This window comes from Salmo trutta, chromosome 5 (assembly GCF_901001165.1).
Source record: "Salmo trutta chromosome 5, fSalTru1.1, whole genome shotgun sequence".
Lineage (NCBI taxonomy): Eukaryota > Metazoa > Chordata > Actinopteri > Salmoniformes > Salmonidae > Salmo > Salmo trutta.
In genome coordinates this window covers 17,107,898-17,132,528 of record NC_042961.1, presented here as the reverse complement: position 1 = coordinate 17,132,528, position 24,631 = coordinate 17,107,898, and the positions used below count along the sequence as shown (strand labels likewise).

General features: G+C 41.3%; 1 protein-coding gene across 5 annotated transcripts in view; it reads left to right on the top strand.

Annotated features, from left to right (window-relative positions):
* Positions 1–24,631, top strand: part of LOC115193762 (protocadherin-15-like) — a 286,361-nt gene that overhangs the window by 88,967 nt on the left and 172,763 nt on the right. For 4 of the 5 annotated variants that reach the window (XM_029752726.1, XM_029752728.1, XM_029752725.1 and 1 more), the window contains exons 3-4: positions 1,809–1,823; positions 2,745–2,810. In XM_029752726.1, coding sequence (XP_029608586.1) covers positions 1,809–1,823; positions 2,745–2,810 — 81 coding nt within the window. The remainder of the gene's footprint in view (positions 1–1,808; positions 1,824–2,744; positions 2,811–24,631) is intronic. The other variant, XM_029752727.1, reaches the window with a different exon arrangement.

Sequence of the window (24,631 nt, the reverse complement as noted above, 5' to 3'; positions counted from 1 at the left end):
CACACACACACAATAAACATAAAACCAACAGACTCCTTGGGATCCTAAGGCCTTGCTAAAGGTCTAATTTTAAGAGACATTCTGCACACACACGTAGTTACACATGAACACATGCACACACCCCCCATACACGCCTAAACATACTTCCACTCTCCCTTTCTCTCCACATATTTGCTCAGAGCTGATGAGCATACTCATTTTCATTTGCTGTGTTGTGTATGCCTCAGATTGGTAGGTCGAAACCACTTTCTATTTTTGTCTGAATCAAAGGAAATGTAGATCTCTGTGTTTCTTCAGCAGATGCATTCATTAATCTAATTGCTGTGAAATTGGAGGAAATCTGAACTCCTATATCAGAGCTCCTACTCCTACTCCTAACAGATTAGCTGTGCAGTTACAAAATGACTGAAATGAGATGAGCAGTGTGCCACCTTACTGATTAAACCTCAGAATTATTACACACATAGACAGCATACATATGAATGCCTTTTCTCTGTCGCATTTCAAATGAATGTGCATCCGCCTGAAGTCAAAAATGGACACAAACTGGATGTAATGAATACCCAATTTCATGAAACAACTGAACTTTCAAATATTGTGGCCCCCTTATTGCCATTGAATCACAAATTATCATGCGTAGCTGTGCTAGAGAAAAACCCCAAATTAATATAACAGCGAATTCAAGCCTGCCTGTTGTATTACTGATTCATGTGCACTTTAAACCTTCACATTACTGGAAGAGCTCGTGGGCATGAATATTTGATGGGAAAACGATCGGCCCGTTCGCACCTAGCGACAGGTGTTTAGTTGCGTAAGAGGAGTTAAGCAACAGACTGCCATTGAGGAACCTTAGAGGGGGTTATTTTCTCTGTCCCTCTCTGATGACACACAGACGTATTGTAAGGAGACACCAGGGCTGGACAACAGATCACATGTGTTCATCAACATGCCTTAGACAGGGACACTAGTTGCTGAATGAGTTACGGTGAGAGTCAACTTGTTCTCCATGTCCAGTAAACATTCTCCTTGAACCTGGTCACTCAGCATCTCTAAGAATGTCACTGCTGATGTCAGTAAGGTACATACTGTAGGTTCATGGACTTGGGCCATAATATGTGCCTTTATAAAGTGTGCCGTTATGTGGGAAATTCCTTTCTTGGATGCCAGTAAGGTGCATAGGTTCATGGCGATCATTCATCATATGTGCCTCTAAACAGTGTGCTATTAAGTAATTAAGTGGGAAATTATTTTCTTGGAGAAAGACAGTACAGTACCATCTAAGTATTGCTAACGTCAGTAAGGTATAGCTTGAGGAAATGATGCTTGGTTATTGTTTCTGTATGTATGTGCCTTTAAGTGCATGCCTCTGAAGAGTTCACTTAAGTGTTTGTTTTGAACGTAATTACTTATCATGAGTTTTTAAGTCAGAAAATGTATGCAACAATTTCAGATTGCCCCTTTTAAGTAATATATGGTAAAATATGTAATTATTTCCAAACTACAGTTATCATTTCCAAATTACAAGAAAAAAGGCGAACTATGTTGTGGTGGATGTATCTTGTTTCCTACTCCCATGCCAAATGAAGTCCATCTAAATATTGCTTAAACTGAGATCTAGTGTCTTTTATAGAGATGTTATTTTGATTCACTGACTCTCTATTCCTTCACTCCACTCCCCCCTTTCCTCTCCTGTTTTTTTTCTCTCTCCTCAAACATAAAACCTCTCCTCTTAACCATCATGCTATTCTTTTCTCCCATGATTCTTTTCTGCTTTCCTTCTATGGCACCACTAACCCTGACCTCTAAAGACTGGCAGTATGAGGGTAAGAGGGTAGACCTTCACTTTTTCTCTCTCTCTCTCTCTCTCTCTCTCTCTCTCTCTCTCTCTCTCTCTCTCTCTCTCTCTCGCGCTCTCGCGCTCTCTCTCTCTCTCTCTCTCTCTCTCTCTCTCTCTCTCTCTCTCACTCTCTCTCTCTCTCTCTCGCGCTCTCTCTCTCTCTCTTTCTCTCGACATTAAGTGTATATTGACTCTCAACTAGGGTTGCAAAGCTACCGGTAATTTAACAAAGCTAATAAACAGTTTACCTATGTCAATCTATGGTAACTTTGGTCATTTATACTTGAATAACAAAAACATATGTATATATTAAACAACAATGGTATTCACTATGTTGATGGTTTATGTTTAGGATAATGTCATTCTTTGTCATTGTATTATTTTTTATCATGTTATTTAATTATTTTATACATTTTATTTGTGATAAGGCCACAGAGAGGGCCAGAGATAATTACAGACCAAAAAGGCCACTAGATGTCTTGTGGTTAATTACATAAAATCCTTGACTACCAAAATTCTGGTAGTTTACTGGCAAACTTTTTTCAGTAATATACCCTCCCTTTGCAACCCTTCTCAATACCTTTCTCCTGTCTTTCTCCGTCATACAGTCATCACTGAAGTGCAATTCTCTCTTTGTACTCTCAGTAATTCCCATCTGTGCATCTCCTGTACTGGACACTGTGCTCATGTTGTCCCCAACATGGTTGTCATATATTGTCATCATGTATTATAATGAATTGGTCATCACTGTGCTTTTGTGTCAGTGTCGTTCAACCCATCAATGTTCTTCACCAGTCATAGAAATGATGCAACCATTCATAATCAGTTATGACATTTTATGTCAGCGTATAACATAAGGCTCTTTGTGGTATTAATGTGTTTTATTGCATTCTCTCTCCGCATACAGAATGTAAACTGTCTCGGTCAGGCCCCCCTGCTACCATAGTGACCATCGATGAAGAGAGCCCCAATGGTATGTACTTCCTTTTTGTTGTAATCTGTACAGTACCTGCTGTCCAATATAGACCATAACATACATTACAACACAGAGTTGAAGTACCGGTACTTGGATTTCTAAGTTAAGAGTCGACTGGTATGCTACTGGGTGCCCAATCAAACCTCTACCCAAGATCCCAGGCTTGGAGCCGTTGTGCTCCTGTTGAGAACACATCTAGCTTAAAGACTTCAGTTACATGTAGCACTATACTTTCTATTTACCTAATTAGCTCGAGGAAAATCAACTTGTTGCAGGCACTTGTTGTTGTGTACTGTGTGTGTGTGTGTGTGTGTGTGTGTGTGTGTGTGTGTGTGTGTGTGTGTGTGTTGGTCTCCCCAGGCAGGGGACGTGTGTGCTTGGTACAGATGGTGTTTCTCGTGGTGGTGCGGTGTGGGGTTCCATTAGTGTATAGACCGCTCCCAACCGAGGACGGCGCGGCTATGCATGGCTGTGTGCAACTGGTGACGGCTACAGCTCTGAGTGTGTTCAAGGACTCAGGGATGTCGCTAAACAGATGTGCACCAGTTGTTGGGGTCAAGTGTGCCGAAATCCTTCTCCAGTTTCCTCATTATTATCTTCCTCCACCTTTTGCCTCTCTTCCTCCTCCTCTTCCTCCTCCTCCTCCACTGCTAATATAGTTTTTGCTGGTGAGGTGAGATGTTGCACCATGCAGATTCATTTTGTGTTTTTTTTCAACTGGTAAAAGGAATGTGGTTGAGAGTGAAGTAACTTCCAGCTGAGAAACAGGTGGACCTGCCTCAAAGTGGCTCCCTGCAGGAATAAGCTCTGCAGGTTAACAACATTTAATGAGCAGTTTTCAGTGAGCATGCTTTTCTGGGTCTGTTTATACAGTGAGTTTCTTATTTCACACGCGCTTCACTGGGCTGTCACATCATACTGGAGTTGCCTCTCACAGGTGTGTGTGTGAGCGCACGAGCTCGACTCCATTTGCCTGTGCTTGTGCGTCTCTGTTTCTGCTTTGCTGTTGTTTTGTTCTGGGTATGATTTTTCGAAATTGAGAGCTGTTGTTTGTCAGTTTTGGGTGGGGCTTTTCAAAAGACAAACCGCTCAACAACCAGACCCTTATAATGGATGTCACAATGTCCTTCCCAGCCCTACCTCTCCATACATGTCCTTCCCAGCCCTTCCTCTCCATACATGTCCTTCCCAGCCCTACCTCTCCATACATGTCCTTCCCAGCCCTACCTCTCCATACATGTCCTTCCCAGCCCTACCTCTCCATACATGTCTTTCCCAGCCCTACCTCTCCATACATGTCCTACCCAGCCCTACCTCTCCATACATGTCTTTCCCAGCCCTACCTCTCCATACATGTCCTTCCCAGCCCTACCTCTCCATACATGTCCTTCCCAGCCCTACCTCTCCATACATGTCCTACCCAGCCCTACCTCTCCATACATGTCTTTCCCAGCCCTACCTCTCCATACATGTCCTTCCCAGCCCTACCTCTCCATACATGTCCTTCCCAGCCCTACCTCTCCATACATGTCCTTCCCATCCCTACCTCTCCATACATGTCCTTCCCAGCCCTACCTCTCCATACATGTCCTTCCCATCCCTACCTCTCCATACATGTCCTACCCAGCCCTACCTCTCCATACATGTCCTACCCAGCCCTACCTCTCCATACATGTCCTACCCAGCCCTACCTCTCCATACATGTCTTTCCCAGCCCTACCTCTCCATACATGTCCTTCCCAGCCCTACTACTTCATACATGTCCTTCCCAGCCCTTCCTCTCCATACATGTCCTTCCCAGCCCTACCTCTCCATACATGTCCTTCCCAGCCCTACTACTTTATACATGTCCTTCCCAGCCCTACATGTCCTTCCCAGCCTTACTTCTCCATACATGTCTTTCCCAGCCCTACCTCTCCATACATGTCTTTCCCAGCCCTACCTCTCCATACATGTCCTTCCCAGCCCTACTACTTTATACATGTCCTTCCCAGCCCTACCTCTCCATACATGTCTTTCCCAGCCCTACCTCTCCATACATGTCTTTCCCAGCTCTACCTCTCCATACATGTCCTTCCCAGCCCTACTACTTCATACATGTCCTTCCCAGCCCTTCCTCTCCATACATGTCCTTCCCAGCCCTACCTCTCCATACATGTCTTTCCCAGCCCTACCTCTCCATACATGTCCTTCCCAGCCCTACCTCTCCATACATGTCTTTCCCAGCCCTACCTCTCCATACATGTCCTTCCCAGCCCTACCTCTCCATACATGTCCTTCCCAGCCCTACTACTTTATACATGTCCTTCCCAGCCCTACATGTCCTTCCCAGCCCTACTTCTCTATACATGTCCTTCCCAGCCCTACCTCTCCATATGAGTTTCTGTGATATGGCCATGATGGATTGTCTAGGTAATGTGTTAGACTGCCATGCAGTCAGACCTGCGTTAGAAAGCCCCTCTCGTCCCTGTATCAACGTGTACTACTCTGATTCGCCATGTCTGAGAGACTTGGGCTTTATCCCCCTCATAAAACACTAATTTACCTGGGATATGGCCCCTGTCCTTTTATTTATCTGGATGTGATGAAAGTGTCCAGGCCTGGTGTTCCTATAATGGAATGTTAAACAGGCAACTAGTCATCATTGACCAAAGCAATTATCCATCTAAATGTGGTCAATTTCTTCCTCCTGTCACACACATGCATTACAAATTACATATAATAAGATTCCATCTCCCCTGCATTCCCTTTTATATTAGTTTACGTCGGTCACCAGAAAAACAAACAGAATAATCATCAGTCCTTCACCATTTGCTTTGTCTGTAGGTTTCCAAGAAATATCCTTGTTTTAGAATGGCTTTTGCATCACTTGAGGGATGAATACATCATAAGCCTTGTGATAGAAGACTTGACTCAGTTGCTGAAATTATATTTTCCAAAAATTATTTCAATGGCCGTTCATTGAAGAACAGAGTAGCCTGCACACTGCTCTTGCTCATATAACTTAGTTTTATTAACCCGTTACACTCGTGGGAATTGGCCTATATGCATGTAGGTGTCAACAGTTCCCTAGGAGAGGTGGGTGTGAAGTCAGGCGCAGGAGAGTAAAAATATAGATAAGGCGTTTATTCACGAGTCCAACCATAGAATGGGCACAGGACCAACAGTAGCCCAACGACATGTTCTGGAACACAGTCCAGAAAAATACATAAGACTTAACCGAACAAAAATAAACGCAACCCAAACCAACGACAGATAACAAACAATCGCGCACGACAACAAACAGGTAGGGCGAGAATAAATACCCCACTAATGACCTAAACTAGACACAGGTGACACACAAGACAGACAAAACCAAACGAAAAGGAAAAAAGGATCGGTGGCAGCTAGTTGACCGGCGACGACGACCGCCGAGCGCCGCCCGAACAGGGAGAGGAGCCACCTTCAGGGGAAGTCGTGACAGTAGGGCCCAGTTCTAATGTTTCAAACAGAAGAAATATGAGAAGCGTATGCACAACTATAGTAGAAATTGAAAGGAAACCGAAAGTAAGGACACATTTTGTACATTTAAAATGTTCTGTACTTTTCGCAGCATTTGTCAATACCGAAATCTGACTCTTGATAGATTGAGTAACATAATAAGAATATAAATGGAAAATGTGGGGTATGTGCAACATAAGACAAGAAAAAAAGGACAAGAGTTTGAGTAGATGTCTAACTTGTGATATGACAAGGAAAGAGCTTTCAACTATTAGGTGCTTTTTTGAGCTCTCCTAGCTTTGCAATTAAGGAACTAAAGCAAGCACACTTGTATTATTTTGTTTGGAATACAGCCCTGCATCCTCACCTTCAGACAATTACTGTTGTTGGTTACGCAATCCAGAAACGGTCCATTATCAATCACAATCTGGGTCAAGAGGGCATAATTTGAAAGCTTATTCCATTGCCAGCATAGCTAGTTAAGTTATCAAATTTTGATCTTACAGTTGTGATCACTACATGTGAGGATCCAGTGGCTCTTATCAGCTGGGTAATGGTTGACAATGGCCAGACCTTCTCTCACCCACAGAAGAGGGGAGAGGGCGCTGGGGGTGCTTTTTGACACCTCACAACCGGTCGTAAATGTTATGCAGCAGATAATTCTCTTGCTTCTTAGTATCAACCAAAGGAATGTCTTTGTCTCCAAAATACTTTTTCTGGCCAAAAAAAAAAAGTGAACACTGGGACAAAATTCCTAACATCAGAATGTGGGGAATGGTCAGTGGGGACCTAAAGAATAATCATGTCATATTGTTTTTCATTTTGTAATGTCTTTATTAAGGTTATAAAGGAAATACTGCAACTTGAAAAGTATTTACACTACAGGAATCAGGTCTCCATCCAATACCTAGACAATGTGAATAATGATGAAAGTATTTGTGTTAAGCTAGGAATGTGATTTTTGTTTTTTAATAAGATAGTTGTTTTTGAGAATACCTTGCACAGTAACTAGCCACACCCCGAGTGAGGTCAGAAGAGTGTGTCAATGTGATGGAACCGCCCTTTTCGAGTGCTTAAAAGTATTGGAAGAGAAATTAGCATCAGACCAGAAAGACGTGAGATCGTGGTCCACACATTTGAAATGGATAGAACTTAACCTCAACACGAGGTGAAGATAAACTCACCAGACTAGACCAGGACACCGCCAGTCTGCAGCTGTGCATGTAAAGTGGTTTGGAAATTTGACTATCTACCCGAGGAAGAGGAGAAAATAACTCCCCTCTCAGACAATCACTGATACGGCTAAGTAGCTGTTCTTAGGAAACAGCCCATTGGAGACCGGACAACTAAGAATTAGGACATTGTGACCTCTGTGGATAATCAAAGCATATACAAGTGGCCCACAGGAAAGGCTCACCAAACCAACATTCTTCCAAAGGAGGGCTCGTCCCGACAGAAAAACGGCAAATGGCATTCAACACGTAAATACCTTTATTACTTCTTATTCCAAACGGGCGGCAGTTTGTGTGCAAGGTATATGAGTAATGTGAGGACAGTCCTAGAATGTATCCACGATAAATGTCCCTTTCTCTCTTTTCCCCCACCCCCTCTCCATATGTGTAACAAGCCGTCATATCTTGTCAGTCTACTAGGGACCTTTGTCTCATGGAAGTGTGTATGTGTATTCTGTGTTATTATTTAGTTAGCTAGTAAATACATAATTAAACCAATTTGTGTAGTACGGAATAATGCTCTCGGCTGGGGTTGTTGCTGATCCAAGAAGGTTGTGACCGTTCAGATTATGAGATTGATATGAGGTAATGATTAATAAGTAACCGTTATCGATATTTAATTTGAAATCTTCTAGAGTTTAATTCAGGAGATGGCAACTCGTTAAATAACCTCTTCCGTGGTGGCCCAAATTCTTAATCAGTTAATTGTTACATGATTAATTTAATTGGGAAACAATTAAACATAGTTAGTGGATTAAATAAATAACAGTCATCAGATACAATTTTTATTTTACATTTTTATTTAACCTTTATTTAACTAATCAATGAAATTAGACCGAAAGTGAGGACACATTTTGAGCATTTTACATTTTCTGTACTTTTCGCAGCATTTGTCAATACCGAAATCAGACTCTTGATACATTGAGTAACATCATAAGAATATAAATAGAAAATGTGGGGATGTCCAACATAAGTAAAAAAGGACAAGGGTTTGAGTAGATGTCTAACTGGTGATATGACTCAAGGAAATGAATGAAAGTCATGTCACGACACAGTGTTAGGCTTTCACAAGGCACTTCGGAGAAACAGATTGTAATTTTGATGTGCAAAGAATGGATCCATGAGCGCCTTCAGGTACTTGTTCTGTAGGCAATTTTCTTCACAATAGACAAACATTGGTATGTTTGCTGTACAATTATAAGTATGACATGGCGTCATTCCCCAATTGTTCAGAGTAGAATGAGCCTATCATAAACATTGATACTGTAAATGACATGAGTTTTATAATATTTGTGCGTGTGTGTGGTTTGCTTGAAAGGGTGTGTGGTTTGCTAGCATTACAACGAAACTGTATTTATTATAATCCTCAATGTCTCATCTTTCAGAACACATCAAGTCCTCTTGATTTACAGCATTCCCGTCTCTCAGGCGACAAAAGGTTAGCAGAAGTAGCCAATGGGAGGGAGGGATGGGGGCATCTTCTTGTTGCGCAAGCCAATTAGCGGGACGGATGGCGCACATTCTAGTTGCGCCTGGTGCTCACACTTAGAGCGTCTGTCAGTTGAATCCCATACAGCGCTGTAAAGCGGAGACCCAGAGCTCTCTAGGCTTGTATAGCCCGTTACTGTACAGCCACTGCTTTCCAATTTAGGCACTTATCAATGACCAAACCGTATACGGATTGATAAGTGCACAGCTTAAGTGTGGGCCTCTGCTTTTGTCAGAGCTCTGAAAAAAAGCTCTGATGAAGGCCAATAGGAATACACGTAAGCTTTAATAAAAAAGTGAAACAAGCGAGAGCAGTGTGCAGGTTTCTCTTTTCTTTGAAGTAATGCAACAAAACTCAGATGTGAGAGTGCTTTTTTCGCAATTTGAATGGCCATTCATTGGTATTGTGTGCTGTAGCATTATGGTGAGCCAAGGAAGGAACAGAAAACAATATTGATTCATGTCACTTTCTTTACTGCTTAGTACTTAACGTGATCAAAGAGAGGTCTGAATAGCTTGGCCTCATTGTTTTTTCATGTTGTTGCTAAGGAAGAAATGGACCCAAATTTTGACGTCAATTTCAATTGCCAATCGTACCATCATTGGTGTATTGAATGGGATAATGCAACGGGAAGGATTGTATTGACTTTACTGAGAGAAGAAGATGAGGATTGCATATTACAGAGTATGGCTTAAAGGGAAGCAATATGATGCCTTTATTCAAATGATCCTCCTCATGTATATTATCTATACAATTCCAAGATTGATTGATGAGGACTTATTGGTCAGCTGGTGATATACTGATAGAAGGGTGAAGAGATGGATAGGGAGATAGGTTGAGCAATGTAAAAGATGGCTAGGAGGACAGAGTGATACATTGCTATATAGATGACTAAACAAAGCACTTGCTTATTATTGTTTAGGTTCAGGCTTAGCTTCATTCTAGACATGCTTTTCTCATTACAGCTCACCGTGTCTGCCTACTAGGAACTCTGTGCAGTCTGAGAATGCCAAGGGCTCACAGGGGGATATGACTGCTCACTCAGATGGAACATAGCATGTTTAATTTATCCAAAATGCTTGTTGTGCAGTCACTCTGACAGGTGCCAGAAACATTCAAAGTATCACTTCACCATTTAAAGCTGATTTCTATCGTAAAGACAAAGCTTGTTTTGTTTTGGCTTTTTTGCTGGTTCAATGTATGAGAAAGCAAATGTGTTTTTTTCACAGGTTTCAACTGCAGTTAATCGGATTGAAGAGATTTCTATCTGGGGGATAAAGGATATGGGCTGTCTGCAGGTGCAGAGAGAGACGGGAACTGAGCTAGAGAGAGAGCATTACAGAAGTGAGTGGAGGTAGAGAGAGGACGTTGGAGAGCGAGAGAAAGGACGGCGAGAAGGAGAGTGAGAAGACAGAAAAAGAGTGTGTGAGAGAACGAGAGAATAATACAGATTGTCTTAGAAGAGAGAAAGAAAAGTGAGTGAGAGGTAAAGAGATTAAGTGAAAGAGATGGCATGAGCAGTATAGAGATAAAGGCATAGAAAAAGAGATTAAGAGAGAGAGAGAGAGAATGAGCTATAAAAAGAGAGTGGAAGTGAGCAAGATGGGAGGGACAGAATGGAAGAAGCAGATCAAGGTGCCTGTAAACTAAGGGTCCGGTTCCTGGTGTTTATCTTTTCTATACAAATGCATAATTTATATCAGTTGAAGCTAGGAACGTGTGAAAGGCTGCCCATTCCTCTCACGGAAATATTGAGCAGTGTAGCTGAAGGGTTTTATTAGAAAGGAGCATTTTATACAGTATGTGCTGTGGGCGAGCGTAAGTCGCGGTGAGATCACTTGGAAGACTGATAAAGTCTTTGTAGTAAAGTAGGACTATCCATATGAATGACATACACTGATTATACAAAATGTTAAGAACACCTGCTCTTTCCATGTCATAGAATGACTAGGTGAATCCAGGTGAAAGTTATGATCGCTTATTGATGTCACTTGTTAAATCCACTTCAGTCAGTGTAGATGAAGGGGATGAGACAGGTTAAAGAAGGATTTTTAAGCGTTGAGACCATTGAGACATGGATTGTGTATGTGTGCCATTCAGAGGGTGAATGGACAAGACAAAATATTTAAATTCCTTTGAACAGGGTATGGTAGTAGTTGCCAGGCGCACCGGTTTGTGTCAAGAACTGCAACCCTGCTGGGTTTTTCACGCTGAACAGTTTCCCGTGTGTATCAAGAATGGTCCACCACTCAAAGGACATCCAGCCAACTTGAAACAACTGTGGGAAGCATTGGAGTCAACCTAAAACAGCATCCCTGTGGAACACTTTCGACACCTTGTAGAGTCCATGCCCCAACAAGTGCAAGTGACCTAATGCTGTTTCCGATTCTGTTCATGCCCTGATGAATTGAGGATGTTCTGAGGGCAAAAGGGAGGGGGACGGTGTACCTGATGTTTGGTATACTCAGTGTATTTAAGTCACAAATATCACTTCCCTTCATGATTAAGATATCGCTACCCTTATTAAAAAATACACATATTCACACACACACAGTGCCTTCAAAAAGTATTCATCCCCCTTGGCATTTTTTCCTATTTTGTTGCATTACAATCTGTAATTTAAATAGATTTTTATTTAGATTTCATGTGATGGACATACACAAAATAGTCAAAATCTGAAAAGTGGTGCATGCATATGTATTCACCCCTTTTGCTATGAAGCCCCTAAATAAGACCTGATGCAACCAACTACCTTCAGAAGTCACATAATTAGTTAAATAAAGTCCACCTGTGCGTAATCTACGTGTCACATGATCTCAGTATATATACACCTGTTCTGTAAGGCCCCAGAGTCTGCAACACCACTAACCAAGGGGCACCACCAAGCAAGTGGTACTATGAAGACCAAGGAGCTCTCCAAACAGGTCAGGGACAAAGTTGTGTACAGATCAGTGTTAGTACAGATCAGGGTTAGGTTATAAAAAAATATCTAAAACTTTGAACATCCCACTGAGCACCATTAAATCCATTATTAAAAAATGGAAAGAATATGGCACCACAACAAACCTGCAAAGAGAGAGGGCCGCTCACCAAAACTCACAGCCTGGTAAGGATGGTATTATTCAGAGAGGCAACAAAGAGACCAAAGATTACATTACATTTTAGTCATTTAGCAGATGCTCTTATCCAGAGCGACTTACAGTAGTGAATGCATACATTTCATACAATTTCATACATATCATACATTTTTTTTTTCTGTGCTGGCCCCCCGTGGGAATCGAACCCACAACCCTGGTGTTGCAAACACCATGCTCTACCAACTGAGCTACAGGGAAGGCTAAAGATAACCCTGAAGGAGCTGCAAAGCTTCACAGCGGAGTTTGGAGTATCTGTCCATAAGACCACTTTAAGCTGTAGACTCCACAGAGCTGGGCTTTATGGAAGAGTGGCCAGAAAAAGCCATTGCTTAAAGAAAAAAATAAGCAAAAATGTTTGGTGTTCGCCAAAAGCATGTGGGAGACTCCCCAAACATATGGAAGAAGGTACTCTGGTCAGATGAGACTAAAATGTAGCCTTTTGGCCATCAAGGATAATGCTATGTCTGGCACAAACCCAACACCTCTCATCACCCTGAGAAAATCATCCCCACATGAAGAAGCATGGTGGTGGCAGCATCATGCCAGGTGGGACAGTAGCGTCCCACTTGGCCAACATCCGGTGAAATTGCAGAGCGTGAAATTCAAACTACAGAATTATAAATATTTAACTTTCATAAAATCACAAGTGTATTACATCAAAATAAAGGTTAACTTCTTGTTAATGAAGCCGCTGTGTCAGATTTCAAAAAGGCTTTACGGCGAAAGCACACCATGCGATTATCTGAGGACAGCGCCCCGCATACAAAACCATGAAAAACATATTTCAACCAGGCAGGTGCAACACTAAAGTCAGAAATAGCGAAATAATAAATGCCTTACCTTTGATGATCTTCTTCTGTTGGCACTCCAAAAGGTCCCAGTTACATCACAAATGGTCCTTTTGTTTGATAATGTCCTTCTTTATATCCATAAAAACTCAATTTAGCTGGCATGCTTCAGTCAATAATCCACCCAGTTTCCTTCCATCAAAATGCATACAAAATTAATCCCAAACATTACTAATAAACTTTCCAAACAAGTCAAACAACGTTCATAATCAAACCTTAGATACCCTAATATGTAAATAAATGATACAATTTAAGACAGAGAATCGTTATTGTCTTTACCGGAGAAAAATACCAAAGAACGCGCTCTCAATCACGCGCTTGGAAACACTACAGCCAAAATGGGAGCCACCTAGAAAAATAACAATTTCTGGCTCATTTTTCCAAAAACCAGCCTGAAACTCTTTCTAAAGACTGTTGACATCTAGTGGAAGCCCTAGGAACTGCAATCTGGGAGGACTTCGCCTTATAATAAAAGTGACAGCCATTGAAAATAGTGGTAGGCTGAATTATATTTTTTTGGGATGGTTTGTCCTCAGGGTTTTGCCTGCCATATCAGTTCTGTTATACTAACAGACATTATTTTAACAGTTTTATAAACTTTAGAGTGTTTTCTATCCAAATCTATCAATTATATGCATATCCTAGCTTCTGGGCCTGAGTAACAGGCAGTTTACTTTGAGCACGCTGGATGTGAAAATACTGCCCCCTTCCCAAGAGAGGTTAAGGGGAAACATTTACATGTCTTGGAATGGCCTAGTCAAAGCCCAGACCTCAATCCAATTGAGAATCTGTGGTATGACTTAAAGATTGTTGTACACCAGTGGAACCCATCGAACTTGAAGGAGCTGGAGCAGTTTTGCCTTGAAGAATGGGCAAAAATCCCAGTGGCCAGATGTGCCAAGCTTATAGTGACATATGCCAAGAGATTTGCAGCTGTAATTGCTGCAAAAGGTGGCTCTACAAAGTATTGACTTTTGAGGGGTGAATAGTTATGCACGCTCAAGTGTTCCGTTTTTTTGGTCTTATTTCTTGTTTGTTTCACAATAAAAAATATTTTGCATCTTCAAAGTGGTACGCATGTTGTGTAAATCAAATGATACAAACCCCCCAAAATCCATTTTAATTCCAGGTTGTAAGGCAACAAAATAGGAAAAATGCCAAGGGGGGTGAATACTTTCACAAGCCACTGTACTGTGCATGCAAGCACGCACACACATGCATACAATGAAAGCTGAAGATGAAGAATGCTCCCCCTCCACAAAAGCAATGGCAACAGCAACAGGCTTCTACAGGGCATCCCCTGTAGTTAGACTTGGACTGTATCGCCAAAGAGCTACATTGCTGAATAGTTAGCCTGAACTAGCTGATGCCAATCAACTAATGTGAAGAATAAGAATGCACTAGATTCAGTCTGATAACGAGAGAGGCTAAATACACCACTAGACACAGACACTTGGCTCAGGACTGAGGCTGCATTAGAGGAATTGACATAGCAAAAGAAGAACCAAGCAGCTAAAGCAGAGGGTTCCAGACAATAAATGTAATTCAGTCTCTCGGTCTCCTCTTTCTAGGAAAGCATTCAAGGACTGAAGGATGCTGTCTTCCATAGGAAAATGTCAGGTACAAAGTACCTCAGAACCCACTTCAGAATTGTTTTAAATATTGTTTGTGGCTTCAACAATCTGTGAAAGCGCCCATGCAAGGGCCTTGTGACTGTTTTTACTCCTTTCTCCAGCGCTATTTCAATCCTATTTCTCTCTCTCTCTCTCTCTCTGCCTTTATCTAATTATCCACACACACATGACGGTGAACTAAGACACTCTCAATTGTCAATTGTTTTATTTCATTCTCACATTTGAATTAAGCAAATCTTGTTAATTTGTCTCTGGTGCACACCTGTTTGCCCATTACCCATTTTAAGGGTCTCAGATTGATACGAAGCTATTATGCCTGGGCCCTGTAATTATAGAATGGTTGCTATGTTAAAATGAGAGCTCTGTGTATTTCTGTTTTAGTGCTATGTTGGCTGTAACTTCTTCTAGCTGAGATGCCGGTTTGGTATTCTGGAGCCGTCTCTCTGTGATTCAAACGATGAGACCTCTGGTGGAAACGCATACATGAATGCCTGGCAGCAGAGTAAAGAGAGAGAGACAGAGTGTGTGTTTGTGCATTTTTGTTCCTGCATGAGTATGCATGTGCCTGGGTTGGTTACGGTGTGGATGTGTTCTGCGATGTGATTGGTTTACATTCAAGGGTTTAATTTGGATTTTGCAAATATTCATTCCCAGTTTACCACTGCCAGTGTGATACAGAGAAAGTGTTTGTGTGTGTAATAATTTGGTTGGTGCTTATATTTGCCCTATTTCACAAGTGTTTATTAATATGCATGTGTGAATTAGAAATATATTTTTTTGCATATCCTAAAGTCCCTGAGAGGACAACCCTGTAGCAATTAGGGTTAAGTGCCATGCTCAAGGTCACATCAACCGATTTTTTTTTACCTTGCCAGCTCGAGGATTTGAACTAGAGACCTTTCGGTTACTGGCCCAACGCTCTGACTGCTAGGCTACCTGCCGGCGTGTGTGTGCGCATGTGCATGCTTGCATACGTACGTGCGTGCGTGCGTGCGCCCTGTTGAAGTGATTGCAAGGCCAGCAATATGTAATTAGAGAGTGTGGCTGAAAGGACTGGATTAGTCCCCAACACCTGCTACTTCTTTGGATTAGAGAGGGAGAGGAAGAGAGAGGGATTGAGAGGCGTGTGGGGGAGATGAGAATGGAAAGTGGAAAGCAAAGAGAGAGGGTAGTGTGTTGACAGTGTGCATACTGTAGGTGCTTGCATGCTTGCCTCTGTGCATGTGATGTATTAGCAAATCAAGATTTAATTTATCCAGACTTTCCATTTGACAATTTTTTTTTCATCTGATGTATCTCGATGGCTTCGTGTTTGAATCTGCTTGCTAATTCATTGGAACGTCAAATCTTTAGTGGAATGATAGAACACTAGTTGATATTTATCTCGGTGTTCACCCAATTAGCTTTTTGGGGTTGCTAGTGTGGTTTTTTGGTATTGTGAAACATATTCCTACAGTTGATGAGTAAATAAGGCTGCGATTACAGTATTATGTTGAGATAAACAGTCAGTTTAATTAGCTGTGTTGTGCTAAATTGCGTTGACTCTTTGTTTACCCTCATTAAAAATAAGCTATAGAGATGACTTTCTGTGAAGTATAGCTAGCATTCTGCATCCTCATTTACATACACTTAAATTCTTTGTGGGGGTTCTTGCCTTTTTCCATTTAAAAACCTCCCCCTTTGTCTCATTTTATTTTCATAGCTATCTACTCACAAAACAGATTACTAAATCATATGTAATATGTTCACTCACATTCCCAATATTATATAAACCTCTAATACAGAACTCATCCGAACAACTTAAATTCCCAACTGTAATGCAATTTTATAAGAAGTAGGAAGAAAAATTCCTCTTTACCATCCTTCAATTTTTCTCAAGTCGATTCTGACATGAATTCTCAGCCCCCGCTGCATTATCCAATTGCCTCTCCCAGAGTGTCTGAGCATTGTCACGTTAGATTTAAAAATGTTCTGTGTATTGTCATTTTGGATTTACATCTCTCTAAGAAAATCCTGGGGTAAATTTTCACAAGGACAGCATCCCCTTGTATTAGTTGCTTGGAAAATCTGGTCTCAAGAAATGTCTTTACTTTAATAGTTTCGTAGTCACACAAGTAATACGGATTAAAAGTTTAAATGTATTTTCTTTTTTTTTCAGTTTATGTGACAAAACAAGCAAGCATAGTGTAGAGAGTCATTGTACCATATAAACCACTGTGAAATATGTTTTCCATAATATATATTTTTACATCTGTTTGAAGCTGGTGTACAAAACCAAAAGTAAAAGACGCAAAAATGAAACTTCAGAACGGAAAGCATAGAAGTAATGCACCTAGAACTGATTTACCGCTTCTTGGATTTACTTTCAATGAGAATGACAGATCTATAACTTACCTTTCTATGTGAATTTGCCCAAAAAGTTACATATTGCAGCTTTAATCCTCATCAGACTGAGTAATCATTAAAGGGATAGGTCATCTTCATTTCACTATTGGATCTCATTCCTCAGAGATTATTTTTCTAAATTGCCTGCAAAATCAGCATTTAGATACTTCCCTTGAGAACAGGGCTGAACTTACTGATTTAGCCTCGGTTTCAATTGTCCTCATTAGGAAATGAGAATGAGATTTGGGTCTTGGAGGCGTGCGTTGATGTGGGTGTCTCTTGTGTAATAATATTAATACATTTTATTTGGGGAACGCCTTTCAAGATACTCAAGGACATATTACATTAAAAGTAGGCCTACATGAAATCAAGTACAGTACATAAAATCAAATGCATCAATTAAATGTGCAATTTAAAATAAAAGGACCAGATTAAATAGAAGGGAGGGGTTGGGAAGAGGATGATAACCCAGTTTAGGGTAAGGGGTTGGGTAGGGGGGACACATATGGATACATAGGGAACTGGGAAGGCACCAGAAGAGGGCGGTAGGACAGAGTCAATCATGGACGCTAGCCTATAAGATATAAGCATCGTTGAAGAAGTGTGTTTTGAGGAGGTTTTTGAATGTGATGACTGCATGTCGTATGTGTAGGGGGAGTACATTCCAGAGCCTGGGTGCCGAGCAGCTGAAGGCCCTGGCACCTATGGTGGAGAGGTGGAATGGGGTTGTGACAAATAGGGCTATCTTCTGTATACCACCACTACCTTGTCACAATACAACTGATTGGCTCAAACACATTAAGAAGGAAATAAATTCCACAAATTAACTTTGAAAAAGAAACACCTGTTAATTGAAATTCCAGGTGACTACCTCATGAAGCTGGTTGAGAGAATACCAAGACTGTGCAAAGCTGTCATCTAGGCAAAGAGTGGCTACTTTGAAGAATCTCAAATATAAAATATATTTTGATTTGTTTAACACTGGTAAGAAGCTCGTTGACATCCATGGTGCAGCTGTGGCAAGGCTCAAGTGGAGTTTAGGCCAGCTTCAGCAGCCTCGGTCTCTCTAGTCGAGGTTTAGGTCTGGAAAATAATCACACAATCCTCCCAGTTACTCACAACTGAATGGAAGAGAGAGAGAGAGAGAGAGAGAGAGAGAGAGAGAGAGAGAGAGAGAGAGAGAGAGAGAGAGAGAGAGAGAGAGAGAGAGAGAGAGAGAGAGAGAGAGAGAGAGAGAGAGAGAGAGAGAGAGAGAGAGAGAGAGAGAGATTGTATTTTTATCTGCATTCTCCTTAAGATTGTATGTCTGCAGCAATGTTTAATAGGCTTGCATTGTTGAGAGCACGTCTTAAGTCTTGTTGTCACACGCTGTCTGGACTGAGAGTGTGACTGTGCTTTACGTACAACACGAAGCTAATCAGAAGGCTTTACCTCTCCGAACAGATTTAACCTGCGGGATGCTCACTGGTTCCTTGAATAGAGACCCTAAAAGTCCTCATCAATACCACTTTCATGGATGTGGACATATTTACTGTAACAATGAAAGTCAAAGTCTCTCATTAGATGTTGGGGTGAAAGGGAATGTGATGCAGAGGGCGATACCCTATAGAATAATAGCATTCAGAAAACTTAATGAGCGATATAGCTGGTGTTGGTTGGCCACATTCTGCAATGAAGTTGTTTAGCTTTTAACTCACCCTTGGATCTTGTGCCCTCTGCCTTGAATGAGAACATGAACAAGACTAGAATAGAGTGTGTCAGTGTCATCTAAGGGACATGGGAGGGTTAGTGGCCCTGGAGCACTCACATCTATAGCTTTGAAATACTTTGAAAGGCTGGTCATGGCCCACATCAACACCATCATCCCAGACACCCTGGATCCACTCCAATTCACATACCGCCCCAACAGAACAAGAGATGGCGCAATCTCTATTGCACTCCACACTGCCCTCATCCACCTGGACAAAAGGAATACTTATGTAAGAATGGTGTTCATTGACTACAGCTCAGCATTAACCAACATAGTCCCCTCCTAGCTCATCACCAAGCTCAGGACCCTGGGACTGAACACCTCTCTCTCTCTGCAACTGGATCCTGGACTTCCTGACAGGCTGCCTCAAGTGGTAAGGGTAGACAAAAACACATCTGCCACGATCACCATCAAAACGGGACCCCTCAGGGGTGTGTGCTTAGTCCCATCCTATACTCCCTTTTCACCCACGACTGAGTAGTTGCGTACGACTCCAACACCATCATCAAGTTTTCTAAAGACACGAAAATGGTAGGACTAATCACAGATGACAATGAGACAGCCTACAGGGAGGAGGTTAGAGACCTGGGAGTGTGGTGCCAGGACAACAAACTTTCAACATCAGCAAGACAATGGAGCTGATTGTGGACATCAGGAAACGGAGGGCCGAGCATGCCCCCATTCACATTGACAGGGTTGTAGTGGAGCCGGTCAAGTGCTTCAAGTTCCTCTGTGTCCACATCACTAAGGAATTAACATGGTTCACACACACCCACACAGTTATGAAGAGGGCACGACAACGTCTCTTCCCCCCCAGGAGGTTGAAAAGATTTGGCATGGGCCCTCAGATCCTCAAAATGTTTACAAATGCACCGTTGAGAGCATCTTGACTTGCTGCATCACCGCTTGGTACGGCAACTGCAAGGCACCCGACCGCAAGGCACTAAGGAGGGTGACGAGTAGGGCCCAGTACATCACTGGGGCCAAGTTCCCTGCAATCCAGGACCTCTATACCAGGCAGTGTCAGAGGAAGGCCCAAAAGATTGTCCAAGATTCCAGCCACCCAAGCCATAAGACTGTTCTCTCTGCTACCGCATGGCAAGCAGTACCAGTGGACCAAGTCTGTAACCAACAGGACCCTTAACAGCTTCTACCCCCAAGCCAAGACTGCTAAACAAGACTGCTAAATAGCTAATCAAATGGCTACCCGGACTGCCTACATTGACCCTTTTTTGCACCAACTCTCTTGCACTTACTCTATGCAGTACACACACACTGGACTCTACCCACACATTCATACATCCTTACATTCACACCCCTACACACACACACACACACCTGCACATCGACTCTGTACTGGCTCTTCCTGTATTTTTTTTACAACATTTTTATTTGTTTTGTTATTGTTTGTTGGGGGGGGGTTACAGGTACATTATCCATTTCAAATGACAAGTTTACAAAACATGTACCCATAGGCTGCCAGTCAAAAGTAGAAGAAAAAACTAAGAAATAAATTACATACAAAGTTAAAATGATAATAAATGAAATATGAACAGGAAAATAAAATGGAAAATAAGTGTACCTCCACCCCCAACCTCCCATCCCATTCCCCCAACTCTACCCATGTTTTGATGTAACTTATGAACCGCTTAATGCAAATCTCTACTATGTGGGAACTGTATGAGTGTGTTTGTGTTCAGCTTTGCTCACTCTCTCCATTCACACTTGGTTGATGGGTGCTGAAGGGTCCAGGGTGTGAAACTGTAGGGGTCAAGCGGTGGGAGCCAAACCTCAGCCACTGACACATCCTATCGAACACAGAGTTTGATCCACCATGTCAGGTATAGAGTAAAACCGTACTTCTTACACAACCTCTTATAGAATACTCCTGGTCTTGAAAAGTCATACTATTGGATTGTTTCATACAGCATGGTGTTTTTCACTGGATTGAGGACATTCATTATTTTTCAGTTAAGTTTTTTGGGGCTTTTTGCGTGGAAAATATCATGTTTCTTGTATTCTTTCAAAGATCAAACACAATTAAACCTGCAATCGGTTCGACTTCAGTACAAAACAAATGAAGTGCTTATTGATCTGTTTTTCGTTAATCTTTTGATTTTCTCCCTGCTAATTTCAAAGCCTTTGGTAAACCTCAGCACATGTACTAAAATGATCCTGTGATTGATTATATTGGTCAAAGATCTAAGATATCGTGAGTCTAGAAACTCTGCTCTGAGTCATCAAGGCTTACACCTTATGAAAGGCATTATCTTTAATATACAGCATATTCAATATCTACAGAACTCACACAAAGCGCCTGGTCTCTCAATTAGAGAAAACGGTCTATTAACTAAATACTAATTAAATAATTACATAGCTATTGTTTGAAACATATCCTCATATGAGCGGCAGGTAGCCTTGCGGTTAAGGGCGTTGGGCCAGTAATTGAAAGATCACTGTTTCGAATCCTTGAGCCGACTAGGTGTCGATGTACCCTTGAGCAAGGCACTTAACCCTAATTGCTCCAGGGCCGTTGCCAATAATGGCTGATCCCTGGCTGTGACCCAACTCTCTGAGAGCATCTCACGGGGAGTGGGATATGCACCAAAAAAAATCCTAATAGGACTGATAACATCCTAATGTTATCACCATTATTATTAGAGCCATAAAAAGTATAATAAAGTGGAATTCCGCCGACGTACCTTCCCATAGCTTCTGAAATAGAAATCTATTTGATTTGCAATATCAGCCGTGTCTGGTACAGTAGCATGGTTCTGCAGAGTGTCTTTTGATATTTAGAATAAAAGTCACCTGGTTTTCAACCTTCCCAACCTTCCCATGTTACCCCGCTCCTCCACAAACTCTGCTGGCTTCTAGTCGAAGCTTGCATCCACTACAAGACCATGGTGATAGCCTACGGAGCAGCAAGAGGAACTGCCCCTCCCTACCTTCAGGCTATGCTCAAACCCTATACCCCTACCCGAGAACTCCGTACTGCCACCTCTGTTCTCTTGGCTCTCCCACCCCTACGCGATGGCAGCTCCCGCTCAGCCCCTAACAAGCTCTTCTCTGGCCTGGCACCCCAATGAACCAACACTTGCACTTGACTCCTCCCCTTCTAGCACTGATTTTGCTGATGACTACTTTATTGAGGAAAAGTGAAGTTTCTATTCCTGTCATATGTGGTTGTCCCACCTAGCTATGTTAAGATGTTAAGATCAATGTAAGTCGCTCTGGATAATAGCATCTGATAAAATGTAAAATGAAAAAAAGTGAGTCCTCTGCACTCCCTCAGTGGGCTGGTCACACTGTGAAGTCTGAAATAGATTAAATGCTCAGTGGAGAAAAACCCATAGGTAGGAAAGCTTCAGCAAGATTTTTTTTTGCAGGGTTTCTCACCAGCGGCAGAAGTTTACTTCAACATGACCTCTTTCCTTTGTGAGTTTTGTAAGTATTAGATTGATAGAGTAAGTTACTAGAAGTGCATGAATCTTCCATTGACAGAAATAGTGAAAGCCATTGCTAGCCTTACTTTCTCCACAAAGCTTAAGTGTAATTAACATTATAAAGCAACAAGGCTCCATCTCCCTCCTCTGTAATATTATCTGCAGTATAATTTATGAACAAGATATTCCAAAAAGATGTCCCTCTCAAATTACTGAAGCGAAAGTATGAAAATGCATTGTTTTGAGATTAATGAACCTGCACGGGTCCCTGTCTTCCACTTTAAATTAAATTCTTAAAGATCTATTATTCAAATGGGGTTGTGTCCAAGTCAGCGGGAGATAATGGTGTGTCCTCTTGATTGCAACACAGCTGCATCAAACATGCCGTGCCCCAAACATGGAGCATACACTTTAATGGTGAAAATGTAGATTGTTAATAATAATCCTCTGACTTCCCAGGAACCTCCTTCCTGTATGTTACTGCATTAGGCCATTTTATTTAAGCATGAAATACAATGTGTTATACTGTCATGTCTGTGACTATCATTAAATGTGAAGACTGTTATTTTATATCAAATCAGTTTTCTAGGTTTAATTATTATGTGATTAAACTAATCATGTAAACATTAATTAACTAGGAATTCGGAGCACCACAGAAAATGTTGAGATTACAAATATAACTCTTCAGATATTTTAATATCTGATCACTTAGTCTTCTATTAATTAATTATTACCTCATCACTTCTCATTCCAAACGCCTTAAAATTCTTGGTTATCTGCATGAACCCTAGTTTCCATAATTAATCAGCAATATATAAATTGGCTTAATTATTTATCTACTAACTAACTAGATAATCACACAGAATTACATAACAAACAATAGATATTGGTTACTAACAATGATAGAAAAGTCCCTAGAGGGCTAAGCCGATATGACCGCTTGGTAGACAAAGGAAAGGGGTGGGGACTGAGAAAGAGCGGAAAAGACAAAATAGATTCACTAAACACAGTCTATAATTATATTCATTGAAATGCTAATCTTTTGCACATGAAATGCTGCTCATTCGAGAATAATTGCAATTTATATATTTATGCCTGTATGTTGTTGTTGTCTTCTGTTGGAATCCTTGATCATTCTGTAGAGTTCATCAGAGTCTCTGGTTAACTTTCCTAGAAGTCACAATGTCTTTCGTGGTGGTAGGTGGTTAGAATGGATACTTAAGACTACCATTCAGAAATGTTCTCATAGAATAGTTGCTTCGGCGGTTGTCTGTATACTCGTTCTAGACATAAGTCATTTCTAGCTGCAGACTAGTAATTATACGTCTAAGATTTGCTCTTATTCTGTAGTGATCGATAGTTTCAGAGTTTAACTTTTTACAGCCGTGTAGCCAAACACTACAGTTGTATGGTCTAATGGTCTATAGAATTGTAGCAATTCCAACGTGGGAACTCTGTCCCGGCGTTCTCTGACTTCTTAACCATTCGAGATGTCCCGCTTACCGTGGGTCTCTTTGTTTCATGTTTAATCACATACGTTTCACAATATTTAGATGTAAACCTGACAGCTGGGAAATGTACACTTTAAGAGATACAGTTATGTGTGTTTCCTGTTCTTCATGAGATCACCAAATGAAACACACTCGACATGACTGTCCCTGTTTAGGTCTATGATCCTCCCCCCAGGGCACGTCATGACAATACTGTGTAATTGAAAATATCCATAACATACACCATCCTATTTAGTTTAATAGCTAAATGCTTTGCTTGCATTTACAGTACCAGTCAAAAGTTTGGACACACCTACTCATTCAAGGGTTTTTGTTTGTTTTTACTATTTTCTATATTGTAGAATAATAGTGAAAACATCAAAACTATGAAATAACACATATGGAATCATGTAATAACCACAAAAGTGTTAACAAATGAAAATATATTTTATATTTGAGATTCTTCAAAGTTGCCACCCTTTGCCTTGATGACAGCTTTGCACACTCTTGGCATTCTCTCATCTTCACATGGAATGTTTTTCCAACAGTCTTGAAGGAGTTCCTACAAATGCAGAGCACTTTGCAGCTTTTCCTTCACTCTTCAGTCCAAGTCATCCCAAACCATCTCATTTGGGTTGAGGTCGGGTGATTTCATTTAAAAAAAAAATGTATTTCACCTTTATTTAACCAGGTATGCCAGTTGAGAACAAGTTCTCATTTACAACTGTGACCTGGCCAAGACAGAGCAAAGCAGTGAGACACAAACAACATAGAGTTACACATGGGATAAACAAATGTACAGTCAATAACACAATAGAAAAGTCAACATATAGTGTGTGCAAATGTAGTAAGATTAGGGAGGTAAGGCAATAAATAGGCCATAGTGGCGAAATAATTACAATTTAGCAATTAAACACTGGAGTGATA